At 41.9% G+C, this 21,286-nt stretch overlaps 1 protein-coding gene across 3 annotated transcripts in view; it reads left to right on the top strand.

Moving 5' to 3' along the window:
- MARCHF8 (membrane associated ring-CH-type finger 8) overlaps positions 1 to 15,058 on the top strand; it is an 85,120-nt gene extending 70,062 nt beyond the window's left edge. For 2 of the 3 annotated variants that reach the window (XM_083865869.1, XM_083865870.1), the window contains exons 4-8: positions 540 to 619; positions 935 to 1,780; positions 3,688 to 3,868; positions 7,582 to 7,729; positions 10,210 to 15,058. In XM_083865869.1, the coding sequence (XP_083721995.1) occupies positions 540 to 619; positions 935 to 1,780; positions 3,688 to 3,868; positions 7,582 to 7,729; positions 10,210 to 10,514 (1,560 nt within the window). In that variant the 3' untranslated portion in view covers positions 10,515 to 15,058. The remainder of the gene's footprint in view (positions 1 to 539; positions 620 to 934; positions 1,781 to 3,687; positions 3,869 to 7,581; positions 7,730 to 10,209) is intronic. The other variant, XM_083865871.1, reaches the window with a different exon arrangement.
- The last annotated feature ends 6,228 nt before the right edge of the window (positions 15,059 to 21,286 follow it).

Genomic DNA, 21,286 nt, shown 5'->3' with positions numbered 1-21,286 from the left:
AAGTACAGAAAGTACTTCAGGGAATGGTCTGGGTTGGCAGATGGTGCTCATGTGCATGTGCTAATAAGGAATATAAGTGCTCAGGTTGTGTTTGAGTTACTGAATTACTGATGGTTCTGTTTCGTGGAGAAAACCCCAAGCCTCTAACATCTTGCCATTATTGTTAGAGGGAGGATTAGCTGTTACATGATATTTCCAACTAGTTTATACACACGCTTCCATCTAATTATTCTCATTACTGTAGCATTGCTCATTTCCTGAGCTATTGTTCTGTGTAATGTTTGACAGTTGGCAGGTTCCACTCCAGAGATGTCTGCATTTGACCTTGGGGTAAAACATTTCTCTTCTGATCTCTTCTCCAGGGATGAAACTGTGTGACCTTTATTGCATTTAACAGTAAAGTCACTTTCTTACAACTAGCCCTTGAATATCTGCTGTAGAGTATCTGACTCCATATGCTGCATTTCACCCTGAAGGTGATTGCTCTGCATACTGACTCCTGACTTGGGGGGGTTTTTTTTGTTTTAATTTCATTGCAGGCTGGAAGTCCAACCTCTGTCTCTGCCCCTCATAGCTTCTCTCGGACTTCTGTTACACCATCCAACCAGGACATCTGCAGGTAAAGTGTGCCATTTGCATGGCTACAGTGAAGCTCAGACAAGGTTCAGATTAAGGAAAAACAAAACTGAAAAAGTATGTTTATGGGGACGTAAGTGGTGTGGGGTTCCTACTTGAAGCATCCCATTTGTTTGACTTGACTGCTGTCTAACGCTGCTTTGTTAAATCCTACTGACTGTTTGGCCCTGCTACGTTTGCCATTCCCACACTAGCTGTAATTCTCATTTCTTCACTTTTAATTATACATGTTCTCTTTTTTAATTGGTTGTTTGTTTTTTTTACTTTCTGTGCTTTTATCCCACTGTTCTGCATGCAGTTCCAGTGCAGTGTTTTCTGAGTGTTGTCATCACAGTCCAGTGCAGTCTGCTGTTGTCTTGAAAAATCCGCACTGCCAGAGCCCTCTGACACAAGGGGTCACTGTGACAGTAATCTGTCAGGACACGTTACATGCTGCAAAGAGAAACTCCCGTGGGCAGGATCGGGGCCAGGCACTCAGGTCTGCTAAGAATGTAAAGCCCACCCGCGCTCTGAAATTCTCCAAGTCCCTCAATGACGTGGACCAGAAGGCGCAGAGCACCAGCGAGTGCTTTGATTATGTGGAACGAACACGCTCAGAAGGCAAACTGACCCCCAATCAAGAGCAGTGTTTAAGGATTAACAAATTTCATCTTAAAGAGAGGAAACCGCTGAATCTCAGGCCTCTTTCTTTTAGCAATTCTAAGCACTCCTATATTCCTTCCCTTTCCAACTACTCAAGTGCATCGGGAGGAGCAGAGAACCACAGCGCTGTACATATGCCCCTGCTGGAGGACAAGGTGGAACATGACTCCTCAAGGAGCAAAAAACTGTTGCGTTACCTTTTTTCCTTCTCCCACACCTCCAGCATCAGCAGCCTGCATAAATTTCATGAACTGGAGAGCTATTCCAGTCACTTCCAAGCTGACAAATCCTCCAGCATGCTGGTGGAAAGCACAGACTTCTGCTCTGATGATATGGGAGATGATGACGTCTTTGAGGACAGCACCTCAGTGAAACTCAAAACAAAAGAGCAGCGGGCACCACTCTGTTCAGTTGAGAAGGACAGTGACCTTGACTGCCCTTCCCCCCTCTCAGAAAAGTTACCCCCTCTCTCCCCTGTGTCCACATCGGGGGATACCTGCAGGTTGGTTTACTGGAGAACCACCTACCTTTCTAACCCTCCCATGTGCAGTGGTGACTGTTCTGCTTTCCCTTGCCTTTGTGTCTGTCTCTTCATTTAGCCTGTTGCCTTACTAATACAATATGTGTGATTTGGAGCATGCAGCCTTCCCTATGCAGTCCTGCACCCCTCTGATGCACTTAACAAGGCTACTAAGCAAAATCATTTCCTTTGGAGTCAAATAAATTCTCCTAAAATTTATTTCAGGTTTTGGGTTCTGAGATAGTATTTTCCTCTTATCAGTGCCCAGACTGGGAATACAATGAGAGACTCAGCTACGCATCATAAAGGTCAAGCTGAGCATGTCTTAGCTTTTAATGAGCAATGTGTTGTCCTGAAAGCACTGCTGGTTTGGACAGAGAGTGAGAATCAGGAGGAAAACAGACTGCTTGAAAATTGCTTGTGAGATCAGATCAATATAGATTTAGAATTTTTCCCCCCCCTCTGTTTGTATCCCATCACACTTTTTTATTTGTTATGAGCTTCCTGGTTGTCTTGGTCAAAGCTGATCTGAGCACTGGCTGTTAGTGGTAGGCCTGTGTGATGTCCAAAAACAATGGGTGTCCTTATTCTAACTACAGAGGATTGATCATGTACATAGGTGGTAAGATCTGGACTGTCTTCATGGTGACTTGTCTGCAGGTTTGCCCCATCCCACATCCAAAATGTGGCTGAGGAGCAAGAATCATCAAGTTCAGGAGCAAATGTCAAATCCCTCTACCTAGCATTTTATTATCTTAGTCTTTCTCCTCCCCAACAGCACTTCCTAAAGCTGGCTTTGTTATTACTTGCCAATACTATTTGATTTCCCCCCTCATTACCACCATATCTAGTTCTGTACTGGCTTATCATCAACAAGATGCTGTTGTAATCCACCCACACCTTCATTGCCACTTGCCAACTATCAGCAAGGTCACAAGAGGCAAGATGCTACACATCAGTAAGAGATTTCAGTAATAGACAGGGTTGGCAGCAGGCCAGAACCTACTTCACATATGTTTAATAACTTGTATTCATTCCCTGAGCTCCTCACCATCCCCTTTCAATTCATGACCTCTTCCACATGGCTAGAAGGACTTCACAGTCCTTGATGCTACCCAAGGGTGGTGCATAAATGAATCTGGAAATCAAATGTCAGCAGCTGTAGTAACATTTTATTAGCTGTCTTTGCTGTTTGCACAGTTAGGCTGTAAGGAAAAATAGGCAGTTTTGCAGAACTGATGCTTCCTTAGCAACTCTTGCTAAGTAAGAGTTGGAAAAGCAAAACCATTTAGAGTAAGTGTGCTTTGGGGTTCAGATTCAGTGCTGTAGTTTTGCATTGTGAATCTGTCTCTTAGCAATTTGCATTGGAATTAATCACTTGTGTAAAATCCAGGCTGTCTAAATTAGTCATTCATGATCCTGAGGTGGACTGTTTCACCATTGGTATTGGAATTTTGTTTTATCTTCTATTTCAGACCGTAGGACATGTGTAGCTGTACCTCTCTGTGCATACTTTGTCTTGGGAAATGCTGTCTGATCTGTTTAATTGCTATTTGCAGTTAAGTGCTATGAGTCTGGGTGAAACATTGTCATTTCTTGCTGCATTTTTTCTTTCAGGTACTGCATTTCTGTCAGGCTCTATGTGTGTGCCTCATCTGTGAGAAAGCTGTCTGGTTAGCTGTGTCTGTGCTTAATTATTTTGTGCCTGTGTATATTCTTGTGCAGCAATTGAGTTGTTTAGTTTTAGCTCCTTTGTGGAACACATTCCTTTGATTTATATGTCTCGAGATCCTCAGTGAACATCCATGTGTGATCACAGATATTACATGGCTCTTCCACATCCTTTCTGCTTCCTCTCCTCCTAATGAGCAGCTTTGCTTCTGATTCAGGATATGTCACTGTGAAGGAGATGATGAGAGCCCTTTGATCACCCCCTGCCACTGTACGGGAAGTCTTCACTTTGTGCACCAGGCCTGCCTGCAGCAGTGGATCAAGAGTTCGGACACGCGATGCTGCGAACTCTGCAAGTATGAGTTCATCATGGAGACAAAACTGAAGCCTTTGAGAAAGGTAGGCACAGCACCTGCTTCCCCGAGGACATGCTTTGTTCAACAGAGATCCCCTATGGAGCAGGCTGTGCCCACAAGCCTGCAGCACCCACCATGTATTTATTAAGGTTTTTGTGGCTCCTTTGTAAGTCTGGTCAGCCTTGTATAGGTACAAAAAGATTTGAATTAACACTCACCCTGGCAAATTCAACATCACTGGAATCCAGCTCTGATAACAGCTGTTAGAGCCCAGCAGCTTTCTGTGTCTAAATGTGTAAATATATATATATCTGTCTGTGTGTGTGTGTAAATATATATATGTCCATGTAACAATTTGATTTTTTTCTTTAGATTTTAGAGCACAAAACTCTGCAGTTAATCAGCTTCTCTTTTTTACTGTGGAGCTTTGTATTACTGCTATCTGCTTTAGTTTGTGGCTCTAAGATCCACATAGCTTTTAAGTCCTCTTCAGAATATGAGGGTTTCACATTAAGTTTACTTTAAATCACACTTCTTGAATGGAATTCAGTTAAAATCTGTAGCTTTTTTTAAAAAGTATCATACTAATTTAGTGAAAATAATACATTGTAAGTAGAAGACGTTTTCATTTTTACTTTCTCTTAGGCTAGACTTTAGTCCTTTCAGGTTGCTAGAACCTGTATTTTTGTTTTATAGATAAGTATCTTTCATAAATCTGGTGGCATAAAGTATAGGTGCTAAGATCAGTTTTGTGCTTCTATCCTCGTTTTGTTCTCCCACATCCTCTGAGCTTTCAAGGTCAGTTGTCCTTACATCATCAGGATTTTGAGATGGAAGTCACTGGTATTCTTAGCACAGACAAGTCTTACCATATCTACCAAAGTGGAAGAGGTTAATAACAATAACCTCAGTCTGGAACTAGAATAAATGAGAAACATTAAATTCCGTTATGATGAGCCTAAATCATGTAGGATGAGAAGTTTGGGCTGCAGCTATCCAAAAACCGTTATGAGAACTTGTCCAAGTCCTAAAAGTGACTTCTACCAGAAAACAGAGCAGATTTCAAACAATTCTTATTTTTTCAGAGAGATGTACTGCCTGTAAAGTGTATAGCTTAGCATGTCCAGTGGATAGAGTGTCCTTTGCTTATGACTGTGGTGGATCATTGCCTTCTAAAAACTGCAGATTTTGGCTTGGTAGCCCCTTGGCACAGAGTGTAGTTGTTTCTGAGCTGCAGTATTGGTCATCATAAGCTCTGTTGTCTGCATAGACAATACTTTGCACAGCCCAACCATAGGACAGGAAAGAAATTCCTCTAAAGAATTCAAAGAAAAAAGAGTTGCTATAGTTGTCAGTTGACTGCTGACTCTCACTGAAGAGAGTCACTCACTCTGCCTGAAGTGGGTGGGGAACATTTTCTGAATATTTGTGCCCTGTGGAAAAAAAAGATGTTGTGCATCTTCAGAAATGAGTCACTCAACATCATTAGTTATATCTGAACAGGTCATCTGTGGGAAGCAGACAAGTTGCCAGAAGGTAGGGATAGAGCCATAAATAGAAAGAGTTTACCTCTCAAATACATCTAGAGTCCTTTTAGAGGTTCAGCTGCAGCAAAAAGATAAGATGCCTCTGTATCTTCAACTCAGCCCTTATGGCAGCCTTTCAGTCTGGAGAAAACAGTCTGGAACTGGTGAATAATATCAGGATGGGACAAATAATAGGGCTTCTCCTTCTCTGTAGGGTAGAAATGGAATTAAACTTCCTTGGCATCCCATTGGGCTTTTCAAACACTAAGTTATTAAGGCAAGAGGGTGAGAACAAAATGTGTGATGGCTCAAATGAAGATGAGGGCAGACAAGAGAGAGATGCTTAATTTAAAAATTTCAATTTAAAAAGAGACAATAAATCTAAATTTTCTACTGTTGTGTTTGTTTGTTTGTTTGTTTGTTTGTTTGTTTAAACAACACTTGAAAAGTCCATAACTGCTGACAATTTTAAGTAGGAAATGCCACATGCTGTGTCATTGGAATAATACAGCAGGGACCTAGAGATTTGAGTTTCCTCTCTGGGCTAGTGTGCAATTTGCAGAATATTTTTTCTTTTCCTTTGCAGTCATCTCTGTTGAAGCAGTGAGGTGGTGCAAGCTGGTGCAAGCTGGCTTTGTGACTGTGGAGCCAGCAGTTCACAGGAGGTATTGTCCAGCAGAGGAGCCCAATCTGTGGAACAGAAATGAGAGCTATAAATTAGTCAAAGCACGGGTCCTCCTGGCTCTGTAAAAGCATTTGTAAATAGATCTAACATGGTTGCTTTTTGGTGAAATAATTTGATTAATTTGTACTTTCTATCAAAAGACAATACCTTTGTATAGAAGCAAAAGCGATTTTCTATTTAACATACAACATACAAAGGGAATATTTTGTCCAATCTTTTTTTAAAATGATTGAAGAAATACAGCTTTCTAGTACAATGAGTCTAGCGTGTCATTCCTGGAAGTACTCAATTCTTGTGCCATTATGAGCTTTGGATGCCCACATAACTGGAAATGAGGCTTAGGCTGGACAAAGATGTGTCTGTTGATAACACAGAGATGATCACAAAGTCTCTGTCTCATGTTTCAACCATTCTTGTTTTTGTGGCAGTGGAAGCAATAATTCAGCATAATGGATGATTTCAATCATACCATTCAGGTCATCCTCACCCCTTCCTCATAATGCCTCTTTTTTGAAGTCCTCTTTTTCTACAAATTATTCTATGAAATATCAAATGCACATTTTTATGCATGAGATGTTTCTATGTCCCAGCATGTATTTTGTGAAAGTGTGAGAAAAGCCCATCATAATTCTCTTCCAAGCAGATATGCTGAGGGATGTGTCCCACATGCAAAAGCTTTCATCATATTCATAGACAAAATTACAGAAAAATTTAAAAAAAAAAACAAACAGCTTCTGGGTGTCCCAGGTATGTCTGGCATATTAGAAGCATCTATAATAATTGTCTAGTTTCTTTGTATCTTTCTGCAAGTACATTGGCCTGATTTTGTGGTTTTGTTTTGGGCTATATAAGCATTATTGGTAGATGCAGATCTTGGGATTTAATTTGCTGCATTCTCTCACTTAGAAAAGCTGTCACCTCTGTTCTACTGTATATTCTTAGGGGTATATGTATGTAAGTGCACTTGAAACACTGAAACTGTGAGTGTCACTGCTGTTAGTGGTGTTAAATATATGTGAAGATTGAATGAAACCCCCAGAGGCAGGAGGTGAGAGCTGAACAGCCGCGGGACTCAGAGCTCACCATGAGGTGTCTTTACACACCCTGGTCAGTTGAATCATGTACCACTTCCTCTCTTCTGTTGAATTCCTCCCTGAGCAAGGGTACCCACTCCAGCTCATGGTACTCAGCTGCAGCTGTGGATACCTGCTGTTGAGTGGAGAACACAGGAAGGAACAGAACTGCTTGGACCCATCTGTGCTGGAGCTGCCCCTGTGTGGGTAAGCAGGGTGTGATGACAGTGTGCTGAGGCAGGAGCTGAGTCCCCTCTGGCACCAGGATGGCTCCTGTCACAGCAGGGTGAGCTGCCAGCCATCACACACATGCTGTGACCAAAGCAATGATGCCGTCTGACTTTTAAAATCCTTGTTAAGACTAAACTGGTCTCCTGCCTGGTTTTTGTTCCTATCAATGTTCTTTTCTCATGCTCTCGAGTAACTACAATAAACTCCTAATCTCTTGCTCTGGTTCCTGGTTTCTTGCCAGTGGGAGAAGCTGCAGATGACAGCCAGCGAGAGGAGGAAGATCATGTGCTCTGTAACATTCCATATCATTGCCATCACCTGCGTTGTGTGGTCTCTCTATGTCCTGATAGACAGGACTGCTGAAGAGATTAAACAGGGACAAACTACCGGTATGTTACTTGCTTATCTTCCCGCTTATTCTCTTGGAATAATTATTTATCCCGATTGCAGAGAGGATGTGGAACATAAGTGTTAAACTAGTCAGCTTTATCCTGGTGTTGGGTTAGTTTAAAAGCACAGTTCTAAAATTATTTAGTTAAATCAGTAAATTAACCAGAAAATTAATCTTTGAGTACTTTTAAATCTGTTTCAGGTCAATTTAGTTTGCACTTGTGAAATGCATGGATATGAGAGCTAATCCACTGTAGCCAGACACAAAGTTGCACTGCCTCAGCAAATTTAGGTCTAAATTTGCAGATAAGGATGTAAGCATTTGTTTGCTGCTATGACTACCTTTTAACTGGGCAAAACTGAAACAGTTTTAAAAAAGAGAAGAAGTAAGAGGAACCTAAATTCAAATCTTTGAGGTAAATCAACAGGGTTTTCTTTCCACCCAATCATCTGTGGCGTGGGTTTCTCATCAGTGAGAGCCATGTTAGGCTGGAAAAACTTTTGACTGCTTGCACTTGAAGCAGAAGAAATTCAAGTTGAATATTAGGACAACTGAGATACAATGCATTGCAATCTTACCAAGGGCTGCCACCCCAATGCACAGGTACCTTAGCTTCTTGAATAGAAGATTTTCTTTAGAATGTCAGCAGTAAACACACCAAGCTGAAATGTGTTTACTCAGGTATGCTGGGCTGCAGATTTGCAGCTGTCACAAAACTGTTCCTCGGACAGCTGAGCCTGAAGGTGGGGATAGAATGGATGGAAGTCGTTAGAAGGCAAGCTCTCCTTGCTTGCAGAGCACTGCATGCCAACTAGGCATGCAGGTGGAAAATGTTTCTGGTTATTAACAGTGTCCTTTGGGGAGGTGAGCATTAATAAACCTGTAAATCCACAGAGCTGTTACAGTCTTCAGAGCAGAATCGCTTGAAATTAAAAAATCATCCTCTTATTTCTCATTTATGCTATAGTTGGATTGTTCATTACTTCAGTCAGGAAGCTGCTTTCAGTGAAATCCCTTAATTTCTGTTCCATTCAACCCCATTTCTTCCATGAACAGTGAATATTACTGGCCTTTCAAATGTGTAAGGATATGAAAAGGATATGTTTTCAAAGATTTAACATCTCCAGGTTATTTTAACCAGTAAATATATTAGATGAAGATAACTAGGAGGAAGGATGTGAATATTTGGTACATAGTATAGTGCTTTCTTTACTCCTTTCATTTGGATTCTAAATCCAGGGAGTGCTGTAATGAGCTGGGGGATGCAGGAAGTCTGTGTGGATATATATTTATGTCCACACAGGGGCAAGCATGTGCTGTCACTGCCTACAGACAGCATCACCTTTGAATCAGAGGGTCAGATATGAATCACAGGTGGGATTTCATCAGAAGTAGGGCTGCAATGCCCTTTGTGTTTTGGGACTCAAATATTTTCATTCCTCCCACACTACCATGCATTTCCAGAACACCAGCCTGTATCTTGGTTAAAACTTTGAACAGTTTGAAAGATAAGATTTTATTCTCTGAAAAACCTGATAATGGGTGATTCAGCATAGTTTCATAGCCATCTTGTAATGGCATTTATTTTAAAGAGGCTGGATGAATACAGCACCTATGTAAGCAGAATAGGTATAAAATGAATAGTTTTTAATTTAAAAGTGCTTGATAGAAGTTTAACAATGTCTAAATGTCTAAATGTTCAAGCTAGACAAATTTAGGCAAAGTGATGGTGGTAATTTTTTAAGGACAGAGGGTAAGCTTGGAATGCTTCAGCATCTCCAGCACTTGCAGTTTCGTATCAGAGGAGATGCTCTAGTTTAGATACAAGTTACTGGGTGTGGTGCAGATAAAATTTTCCTTGTCTGCATAACAAACATGTTAAGCTACATGGTAACAATCATTCCTTTATGTCTCCATGTACTGTGTGATCACAGAGTTGAACGGACTTATTGGGTCACTGAGTTGAGTCTCTGCTATGAAGAGGAAACCATGCCATAGAATCCCTTTCATAATTTGATCCAGTCTTTGTTTAAAAACAGGTGTAGAAGGACCTAAGCATATTACTGGTGGTTCTCTTGTCTCTCTGATTGCACTGCATCAACGCTCAGACACAGAAAATCAGTTGGTTTGGGTTTTTTTCTGGTGGGGAAGAATGTGATATGTGAAGCAGAAGTCTGTGTGTTTGACTTGAAGAGAGGGGGGAAAAAAAGCCTGACAGGAAAAATTGCAAAATAAGAATAGTTTGCATGACCCAAACTCTGTGACAGTTTCCTTAAAGTACATTTTTGAAAGATCCAGTTTAGTCCAGCTAAAGAAAGTCTGGCTGTAGTCAATTAAGCTACTTAAAGTTTGGAAACCCAACAAGACCTTTATACAAAAATACCCTTCTGGAGAAGATGGTAGGATAATTTCCAGGGCATGCTGTTTGATCAGCAGTCTCTGAGATGAATTTAATTCTTTTTATTTTCTTTCTTCCAGGTATTCTAGAGTGGCCATTTTGGACTAAGCTGGTAGTTGTGGCTATTGGTTTCACTGGAGGACTTCTGTTCATGTATGTACAATGCAAGGTGTACGTACAGCTGTGGAAGAGACTTAAAGCTTATAACCGAGTAATATATGTACAAAACTGTCCAGAAACTAGCAAAAAGAATATTTTTGAAAAACCTGCACTAATGGAGCCAAACTTCGAAAGTAAAGAAATGTTTGGGGTTCACCATTCAGACACAAACTCTTCACATTACACAGAGCCAGAAGACTGTGCTGCAGAAATCCTTCATGTCTGACTGCTAGGTGGAAGGGGTGTTTCTGTATGTCCTTGAAGATCTGAATATCATTGTTTACTGCAAACTGCTCTACCTTTTTAAAATCAGCAAACAGCTGAGGGCTGGAGGATGAATTTTTTACGTTTGTTTTCTTTGTTGGAATTTTTTAAAATCCCTTAGGCATATCTGTCAATGTCATCATGGTTGCATACCTCTCAACATTTTGTGTCTCGTACTTGGCTGATCAAGGAGCCACAGGATATTGGGTAGAATGAGCCTTGGGTGTGGTGTCAAGGAAGCCGCTAGTGAGCTGTCACCAACTTCATGGAGTCTGTTACTTTAGAACATAACTCTTAAGTGATTCTGGAGGATGTGTAGTGTGGGGTGGGTGGGTTGGTTGGTTGGTTGGTCTGTTCTTCATGTGTGATGAAGGAGGTTGTCCCAGACAGTGGGAGAAATGAGAGAGAGAGAGTCTAATCTACCACTAACACTGCCACTAACGTTGTGTCTTAGGCAGCAGGTGTAAAATCTTGCTTTACATATTGCGATGAGACTTACAAAGCATATAGCACTTTTAAAAATCTTTATTTTGTGATATGTATGTCAAATGAGAATGAAACTTGAAAGAATGTGTCATTTTTTGAAACATTTCTTCATTCTTTACCCCATCTGTTCTTCTGGAACATTAACCTCTTGCCTTATGAAAAAAAAAATTTAAAAATTTCAGCCTGTGATTTCCAACACATGCCCACATTATCTTACTAAACATAACACTAAAAAGCTCTGCCTCTTTGGGTTTCCTTTGAGGAGCAATTTTCTTCAAAGGATATTGCACTTGTGAATGAGGGATAGTGGATGTGTACAATGTTTGCTTTCAGTGGTTTCAGTGCTCTGTTTTGGGGAATGGTTTTGATTTTTTTTCCCCCCAACAGGTCAGACCATCAACATACCTTCACATATACACCTGATGTAACTTTCATTCCAAACCATTGGCAAAGGGGTTTGTTGCTATATTGATAAAAATGTGAGCTGTTATAGAGAAAGGGAAACTTAGTCAATACAACTGAAACTGGTTTTGTTTCTTTAGTGCTGTGTCATATGTGAATTACCCAAGAATTTGATGTTGTCAGAGGAGATGCTGACATCCAAGTCTAGGAAGTAAATATCACATTAAGTGGATACATTTAAAAATACCTGCCTGATGTGATGCACTGTGTGGTCAGACAATAGTATATGTCTGTGCTTTTGAATTTGGGACTGGCTTTTTAATCAGCCAACTTTCATGCAAAGAGAGGGACAGTTTTAAAATCTGTTTGCAAGGCTTTGGACAAAGTTGCCCAAAGCCTGGGGTGTCTGCAGTTGATTTGTTTGTCCAGTCTGCTTCACTGCACCACTGTCCAGCTTTAAGCCCTCATTTAACCAAAGTCTCAGAGTCACTGGAGCAGAAACAAAGCCCCACAACAAGTCAGCACATGAGGCCTCTGCATTTGAAAGCTGACTTTTCCTACCTGAGCCCTGTCTAAATCTCTGTAAAGTCAATGATAAAAATATGGCTGGTTTTAGTAGGAGTTGCCTGGACTTCTCAGGTAAAAGTTCCTGTTTACTTGTTGAGATACTGAACTAAATTCTGAGCTCTAGTTCAAGTTTCACTTAGTATTTTTGAAGTACAACTTTGGGTACATTCTTTTCATAGTAAAAGCAGCTGCTTTAAGACTTCTTAAAGTATAACAGTAAGAGATCAGGGATTTTTTCCTAAAAATGTAATATTAAATTATTTCTAAATCAATATTTTAATAGAAGGCAGGGAAGGGACTCTGGTAAGAGAACACTCATCCCAGTGGTTTCTAGAAGCTGTTAAGAGGAAAAGCACATGTGCCTCTGTCACTTCATGCTTGAAGCTTACTGTCTGTGATCTTCATGAACAACGTGGTACCTTGTTCTTGAGATGTGTTAAAACATCAGACCTCTGGGCAGTCCTGGTAAAGCTGCACTGGCATGGATTTGTGTACTGTACTAGCTGTCAGGATGTCCCATGCTTAAGTGATACAGGCAAGACAAACCCTGCGTACCCTGCAAGTATCAGGGCACTCTTTGTGACCATATACATGCAGAGTTTGTTGCCTGTGCCTGCCATAATTTAAAGTGCAATTACTCAAGACCTTTCCTGAACTCTGCTGTGGGTGATCCTCTTCTATTATGAGAACCCAGATAATACACTGTCTTGTTTTGTTTTCTGTTTTGTTCTGTGAAAGATTCACTAGATAAACTCAGGTGGGTTAAGTATCAGGTCTTGCGCACCTTTGTGATGTTCTTCTGAAATGCCCAAGTGCACAAGGCCCTCCTGTCTGCGAGATGCTCACGGCACAGCTGCAGGATGCACAGGATCAGCTGCCGAGAGATGCTGTGCATGTTATCGTCCCATCTGTGGCCACTGGGTGAAATGAAGATGGACAAGTCCTGGTTTGACACCTGGCTGATCTCCAGCTCACACGTGAGAGGCTCCACTGTGTGAGGAGTGCTCTGACATCGGCGATACAGCACATCGTAACTTGCTGGTTCTGCTTCAGTCACTGTTGTACATGATTCTAGGTGAAACATTGCAAAATCTCACTTGGTGTTTTGGAAGCTGCATTTGGGATGTGCCAGGTAGTGTTCGGTATATTCAGGGTACTGAAGGTTTTTGCTGTGCCCCTTAGTATCTTCACTTGTAAAGGAAAATCATCTCCAGCGAAATCACTTGGGGAAAAATATTTGTGAATGAAAATGTTTTAGCCAGTGTTGCTGCTAACAATTCCCTTTCCCAGTAAGTCTTTTCTGAATGAAAATTAAGGCCTATTATTTAAACTCTGTATACTGCTTAGGAATGCTTATACCAGGAAAGGCTACAGAAGAGATCCATCTGTCAGGGAGTTTCATTTATGCTGGTCACACTTCTCATGCTGATTCTTGCATAGTGTTAATGGTGGGCTTCTGGAGATGCAGTTCTCTGCTTCTGCATGGTGCCATCAAATGTTTGAGAAGGCTGAATGGTGCTTTTTTCCTTCCTTCTCCTCAAGAAGATACTATTGACTTTTCTCAGCGTCCAGCTGTTAGGCACTGATGCCAGCTCAGGTGAGCTCTATCCTTTCTGTTCAGGTGTCAGTAAGGGGAACAACCACCCCCTGTTAGATCAGGCTTTCTACTACTTCCTTCTGGCAGCTTTTGAAATTACTGAAATGGAAGCCTGGTCCTCGTACCTTGGCCATAGTTAGCTTGGGTTACCCTGTGACTTGCCTGAGACCAGAGTTTAAGTAAGAGGGAGCATAGGCTTAATGCCATCTACCACAATCCTTTCCCTGGATTGCCAGAGCCTTTGCTGCTATGTCCAGTGCCCCAGATAACTGACCCCATTCTATTGACAGCACTCCTGTCCATAAAGACACCATCTGGGCCAAGGAAATTCCCCTGCTGTGTCAGATTTGATGAATCTGCCAGGTCATGAACATGCATTATGTTAGAAATACAGATGTGTGCTGCAGAAGGTTGATCCCATGTAAGAGCTGATGAGATACTAAATTCCTGTGAATTCTCAGGACATTTTTCAACTGTAAGCCTGTATTTTGGGAGTGACAGTGGTGTTTAAAATGTGTTCAGGGCCAGACCCTGGGAGAGCTCCCTCTGGTTGAGTATCATTGAGATTGGCTTCGCTTCAGCAAGGAGGCATTCAATGAAGATTGAATGAGCCTGCGAGAGGTTAGAGAAGTACTGTACCTCTGTGCTGTACCTGGGAATTCTTGGGAAGCAGTTGTAACTCTGTTCAAGCCAACCCCTGTACTGCTCAGAGCATGAGTCCCACTTGGTGCTGTAAGGAGGAGGGCTGCTTGGCCTGTCACTCAAGGGAAACCTTTGAAATGATGCACAGGAGCTGGTTGCTTCTGCCCTGTGTGTGGCAGAGTACGTTTCTATTGCAAAGTGGGAACCAGGTCCAAATCCCTCCTAAAGCTGACGTGTGTTAAGATCCAGATTTCTGGTGTGGTCTGCTCTGGAGACTGGCCAGCAAGGAAAGGGCAGAGGTCAGTGACTCTGGGTTGGATCCCTCTCAGATACAGGTGAAACAGGGCAAATACAAAAGCAAAGATATTGCTGGCTGGATTTCCTTAGTGTTGTATTAGATACGCAAAGAAAATTTCTAAGTGGGACCTTTTATTTTGTGATTATTTTTTAGTTTTGAGATATTGCAGTGTCTGTATATTCCAATGAAGTACTGAAAGCACTTGTCTTTGTATAGAAGATAACTGTTTAAAAATTGCAGCTAATCTTGTATTTAGGTAAAACATTTGTAGATAGGTAATTGTATAATGTTGAAGAACTTTACACTGGCATGTGTTGTATAGTTTATACAAGACACTTCATACTTCTGCAGAATTTTTTAGTTATTAAATTTCTAGTAACTTAATGTATAGTTTTGTATCCTTTCATGTATGTTTGTTTTCTCAGTATTACCACTTGCAGAGTTATTTTTAGTTTCTTAAACTGTAATTGGTTATTTGTGTGTGATACACAGGGTTATTGACTGCAGCAATAAAGTGTTTCTATAAAAAACCAGAAAAACCCAAACCCATTATAGTATCCATTTTGTTTGAAAAACCACGGAGAGAAAAATTGAAGACTCCAATAGTAAGGTGATCCAAACACAGAACTTGATGACTCTTCAGTATAGCAGAGCAATGCAGAGTAGCATCCCATGACAATTTGATGATAAAATAATCCATAATGATAAAGTTGTTGTAACCATTGGAATAATTGGGCAACTCCTTCAATGCAGGTGCTTTGGCCTTAAGTGCAATCATGGGGAGAATTTTATGGCTTCTGCCATGCAGGAGGCAGGGAGAGAAAATTCTCATGCGCCTTAAAATCTGACCTTCTGGAATAAACACTGCATCAAATGCTTCATGTCAGAAGTCAACATTCTCACAGGCATCTGTGTCGAGGTGCAGAGCAGAAGATGCTCATTGCTATGATTTTCCTCTAGGAAGAATACTAATTTTGTATACAGAAGAGGAAATCTTGAGCAATTTCACTAGAATAAGTTTCTAGCACCAGTAGGTCAAGGAAACTGCACTGCTGTGAGAGAGCTTGTTACAGGGACAAAGAACAAAGACATGGAGAATTGTGCCTGTAACAGACACAAGGGGGCTCAAAAACAAAGCTTTTCATTTCTGTTTAAGTAGTAATTAGTTTTTCATTTTCTTTTAGGTAAGGAAGGGAAGGAAATCTTAAATCACCTGGAGAGGTGTCTTCCATGCAAAACAAAAGTCTCTGTCCTACATTCCCTTAGTAAAGAAAATCTGGCTGTAGTAAATTAAGCTACTTACATAAAGTTTGGAAATCCAACAAGACCTCTATACAAAAATACCCTCCTGGAAAGATGGTAGGATAATTTCCAGGGCCTGCTGTTTGACTGGCAGTCTCTGGGATGAAAAGTTGATAAATGGTTTAAGGAACACAGCCCGCAAAGCCATCTGGCTGCCAGTTAAAGTGTTCCTTGTCTTGGGCTCAGGCATCTTGAGTTAATTATAAATTAACTTACTTCCTCTTGTAAACCTTATTTTCATCTGAAAGAGTATTACTGTCACTGTGTGAAGTGTGTCCATCTCTGAGGCAGAGAACAACATTGGCTCAGCAGCATATGGCATGGCAGTGACTCCAGGAACAGGATTTTTCATCTGGTCCCCAGGAACTGGAGCTGTCTGGTGAGTAGTTACTGGCATCTGGCTGGCAGGACCAACATGACTTGCCTGTTGGGAAGCAGAAGGGAAGCATTTTGCAAGGTCCATGAGTGCCCTGTGGAGGTTATAAAGGTGTCAAAAGATGCCACTCCAGCTGCTGATTCTGAAAACCAAGTCCTCTCGCAAAAGCCAGGCTTGTGTGTGCACTGCTGCTCAGCCCCCTGGACTGCTGCAGGACCTGGACATCTCCCATCCCACTTCCCACAGCCACCCTGTGGACCAGTCTCCTGTCAGGCATCCCTCCATTTCAGATTTCCCTATCCCCAATGTGTTACCCATCTTATCCTGTGCTTTTCCTTTTCCTTTCAGTCTACTTATGGAACCCAAATTTCCTTCCTCTTGCCCCCTTCCTCGCTTGCCACAGCCAGGCTGGCTGTGAGGGTTGTGCTAGGATGTACCAAATTGCAGACAATGTGTGATTGATAGGAATGACCATGGAAGTACCCAAAAGCAACACTGCAAATAAAGGTCAGTGTCCCCTTGTGATCCCAGTTTTTCCTGTAAATCCTCTAGGCTCCAGTCTCTGATGCATAGGATGCTCTCTGACATTTTGGTATTGTATTGTGTATCACAATACAGCAGAAGAGGATGATTTTTCACTGCCTTGGGATGAATTTATAACATAAGAAAATCAGGCAAGAATATCTCAATATAGAACAAGAACTAAACAGAGGAAAACTCAGTTCATCTTAGCTAGATGGAGAAAGGAGGCAGAGGAGGTTTAAAAAAAAATACAGAAATCAAAAGAACCCTGGGCAAAGGAAATGGGGAGCAGATTCAGTGCATTATACAGGGTGGAATAATTGGAAATGTAATATTGCTCAGGCTGGGTCGAGTGATAGCAAACTTCAGGAATACTCTCTAAAGTACATTCTAGGAAAAGGCAAGAATGGTGTCAGAGGAACTGAGATCTGAAAATAGAGAGTAGACTTTGAGAGTATTAGAGAGATAAATGAAGTTGTCTCAAAGGCTTTAACATCAGAGGAAGGTTTGAAATAACTACATAAAACACCAGAAGGCTGTACAGAGCAGAGGGGGAGAAGATCACCACTCAGGGGGTGTGCTCATTAAATCCTGAAGCTTCAAGGAATTAGGCTTGCAATTCCTGACATTTTTAGATTTCACTAAAACAAACCTCCCAGTCAATTTTGCTGGCACTGCCTTGCTGTGCTGGGTTGTTCTGTCTCAAAGGCCACCTGCAAACAAGGCAGGCCAAGCAGGCTTAGGAGAATGCCTCACTGTCAGAGCTGTAGGGTCTGGTGCTGGGACAGCAGGTTCCTTTGTCATGGGAAACAGTTACCCTTGTGGTTGGGAGAGGACAGGAGATGTCTTGGGCTGGTGACTCAATCCAGCTGTGAGAGCACAGCTGTCTTGGAGAGTGTGTCATACATCATATCTGCTTTGCTCCTGAGCATCCCAAAATAACTCACCAAGTGCAGTTGTCCCCTTCCTACAGATAAACCAAGGTCTCTCTAGAGCCTGACTTGCCACTTATTTTGCTCTCATGTTTACCTTCTTGCTTTGAAAGTGCTTTATTAAAAGAGAACTAATTCTAATAATGGGATAATCTAAACCAGTATTTCCTTGTGCCAGCAAGTTGATGGTTTATTTTATCTCAAAACTGTTTTCAGGACTGTGTTAAATTCGTGGTCACATATAAGCAGTGGATGTACAACAGAGAAATCAGATGTAAATTAAATCAAACCATTCCATTGAGCAGCCTTTTTGCAGCCCTGGACCAAATCAAGCTGTGGTAGACATTAGAGGAATTATTTCAAGGATTAATTTGGACTTGCCTGATGTTGCACAAGCCTCTATCAAGACTCTGGCTTTGTTGCTTGGGCTTGGGAATTTTGCAGGAGTTTTCAGTCTTCCACTGCTGTTTTAATTTTGCAGTTGTCACGTGTGCAGAACAAAATTATACCTAAAGAGCAGCCACTAATGCAGCTGTATTCCTTGTGTTTGCTTTGTCTGTGGCTTATATCTCCCATACCTTTGCTCTCCCCTCCTCTTTAGCAGTGTCACCTGCACAGCCTCAATAATGGTTTGGGGAGGGAAACCTGAAAGCACATTGCCTCCCTCCTCTACTTAAGTGCTGAAGCTGCACAGCTACATCTGCAGAGGAAGGAGAGGATTGCACATTTAGGGGGAAGTGATGAGGTCAGGCAGTTGCAGATCCCATGGTCCTCAGGGCTGAGGGAGGTGTCCTAACATCATGTTAACTGGGATGAAGGACCCAAGGAACACCAGCTCATAAAGAGGGTAGGAAATTCATGAGGATAGAGCAACACTGAGCCTCTTGAAATGTGGATGGTCCCTTGCAGAAAAGGTATAAAGATACTGTATTAAGTGTTGATATAGCAGCCCTGCTGGGGCTTGTGAGAGATTCAACTGGTGCCACTGCCTGGATGGCAGAGCAAGGACACCGTGCTGAGCTTTGCAAATTTAGAGTTCATTACTGAGCACTGAGGTGGGACAGAGGCAGTTCTATGGACATGGAGGGTTTTTTCCTCCCCATTCTGGTGGAGTAATATGCAATTAGCAGCCATATGTTCTCAGCTATTAAGCTCATGCCCCTTAGATTATTTATGTAGCTCAGAAATTTCTGTAGGCTCTGCTGCTCCTCTGTCATTTGTTAATTGCCACATTGTATCATTCCTCCCTACCCCAGTCCTTATTAACCTAATTCAGGAGGGCCATCTGCCTACCCCAACTGCTGTAACCTCAGGAGGGCTGTAAGATACATGACATCTTCACAGAACAACCTTGTTTTTCACTGGCACTGCACGAAGGTAAGGAGAGACAGCAGCTGACTTCTGCTGTGAGTTTCCATGTAGTAAATCTGTGGGATGTTTAGGTGAAGGGGAGCTGTGAGTAAGGAGCAGGAGAGTAGATGTGCCCCTTGCAGGCAGCTGTCCTTCCCTGCACTAACAGCCAGACCAGGAATAGCAGCAGCTGCTCATGTTTTAAGGACCCGGTTTCCCAGCTGCCTTAGTGAAACCCTCTCCAGGAGAGGAGCAATGAATTTGTGCACAGGTGGTGCTGGGAACAATTCCTGCTTCCCCAGGGAAAGGGTTGAGGGTGGTGTAAGCCTGGGCTGGTGGTGACACTATGCTGTGGGTCTCCTTATGAGTGAAGTAATGTACTGTCTGGATAAAATGGTTGGGTTTTTTGTATCCTGCATTTTGTCCAGTAGGATTTTGAAAAAGGGCTTGAAATTATGCCAAAAATAAAAGTTATCAATAACTTTTTGAATGTGGACCTCATGATAAAAGTGAGAAGTGCTAAAAGAACAGACTTAAAAAGAGACATAGCTGTAAAAAGGCTGGAGAGACACAACAAATGCATTCCTACAACTTTCCTGGACAGGACTGAGCTTATCTAGGACTTTTTAATGTGTTTGTAAGAGGAGTTGTAACACTATAGGGAGACTCCCAGTCACATCTTTGTACAGAAGAGCCTCAAACTGTGTGAAAAAAGAACTCATCACTCAGGGGGATGGAATTGTGTTCAAATGCTGAACACAACATCAGAGCTGAAATGCAAAAAAACATGGAAACTCGCTGATCAAGATCTGAACACCACTTTGTTCCACATTTGCAGTGAAAATGAAACTGTCTAGAAAGAGGTCTTAGGTACCATAAATCTGTTTCTGAAGCACTTGATATACTAAAAGGGTTTCAGATATCTTTCAATGAAGGCTGTGAACCTAAATTTAGCAACTTTAGGACTAACAGCTCTTGTGCAAAAATGAAATGGAACTGTGAGTTCTTCGAAATCTTATATAAAAGGAAGGGGAAGGCAAGGAAGATCTTACTGGGTTTGTGGCGCACTTCTATGTGGTAACATTGTCCACAGAAGTGTTCACAGTGCAGTAGCAAGTATATCCCTTGCTGCTGAAATCTCAGGAGGAGAATTCAGATCTCCAGGCTGGGATTCTGCAGCTACCTCAGGTGGATCATGCAATGGTTGGCCATTTTGCACTTCTTTTTGTTATTTAAACAGTTACAGCAGACTAGAAATTAATGCTGAGTACTTCTGAATCTTTTCTATGTCTGTCTATAAAAGCATGTCCTGAATGTGGGAGAGCCTTGAAATCTAAGCCACAATACAGAAAATGCTTGAGTTTCTACTTGACCTGAAGAGACATAGGAGACCTTCCCTGACTCTTCTGGGTGAGCACAGCCCAGTATCTTCATGCCTCTGCAAAAGAAAAACAGGATCCTTCAAGGGCAGCACAGGCCCTTGTTGTCCCTGTTGTTGTGTGGCCACAACATGTGAGGAACTTAGAACATAAGACAGGCTACAGCCAATCTTGGGAAGCTGAAGCAGAGAATCCATGAGCATATCATGTGATGTTGCTCAGCAGTCCAAGGGGCAACACGGCACTTTGCAACTGGACTTGTCAGAATAGAAACAGGCACAGCCAGCAACAACTTCCAGCTGGTGGCTTTAATTGCTTACTTCCTCTGTATTTGAAAGTTGCTGCCTCACCTGTGGGCAGAGTGCCTCATACTGAAAGTGCTACCAAAGTATGATTTGATTAGTTACCATCGTACACTTTAATTAATCCAGCACAGAACCTTAGCTCTAACTGTACCACAAGTAAAGCACTCTTGAGGTGTTTTTAATTTAGCTTGTTATTCACATCTGTCACTAGAGATTCACAAGAGCCAGAAACCAGCTAGGCCTGACTGCAAAGAAGTGAGGAGCTGGGTTTGATCACAGAGAAATGATGAAAGGACACTGAGATGTGCAAAAGCCCAGCTCCTCTCAGCACAAGACCATTCAAGTGCTATTGCCAGCAGCATGAAGGAAGATCATCAGTGAGGTAACAGGGGTGGCAGCATGTAGTATTTGTTTGCTTGATGAAATACTAGAGAACAGTATTGGTGGTCTTGGTGTCAAAGTGCCAACTGTGCAGTGTCCCTGCTATGGCTTTATTTCTCTGGGCAAGTTGGAGGAAGCACAGGCAGCTCTTCTGTTCATAATGTCAGTATTTATTGGTAGCAGGTCCTTGGTGTA

Source organism: Zosterops lateralis, assembly GCF_965231275.1.
Source record: "Zosterops lateralis genome assembly, chromosome: 8".
NCBI lineage: Eukaryota > Metazoa > Chordata > Aves > Passeriformes > Zosteropidae > Zosterops > Zosterops lateralis.
This window is presented reverse-complemented; position numbering and strand designations above follow the sequence as displayed.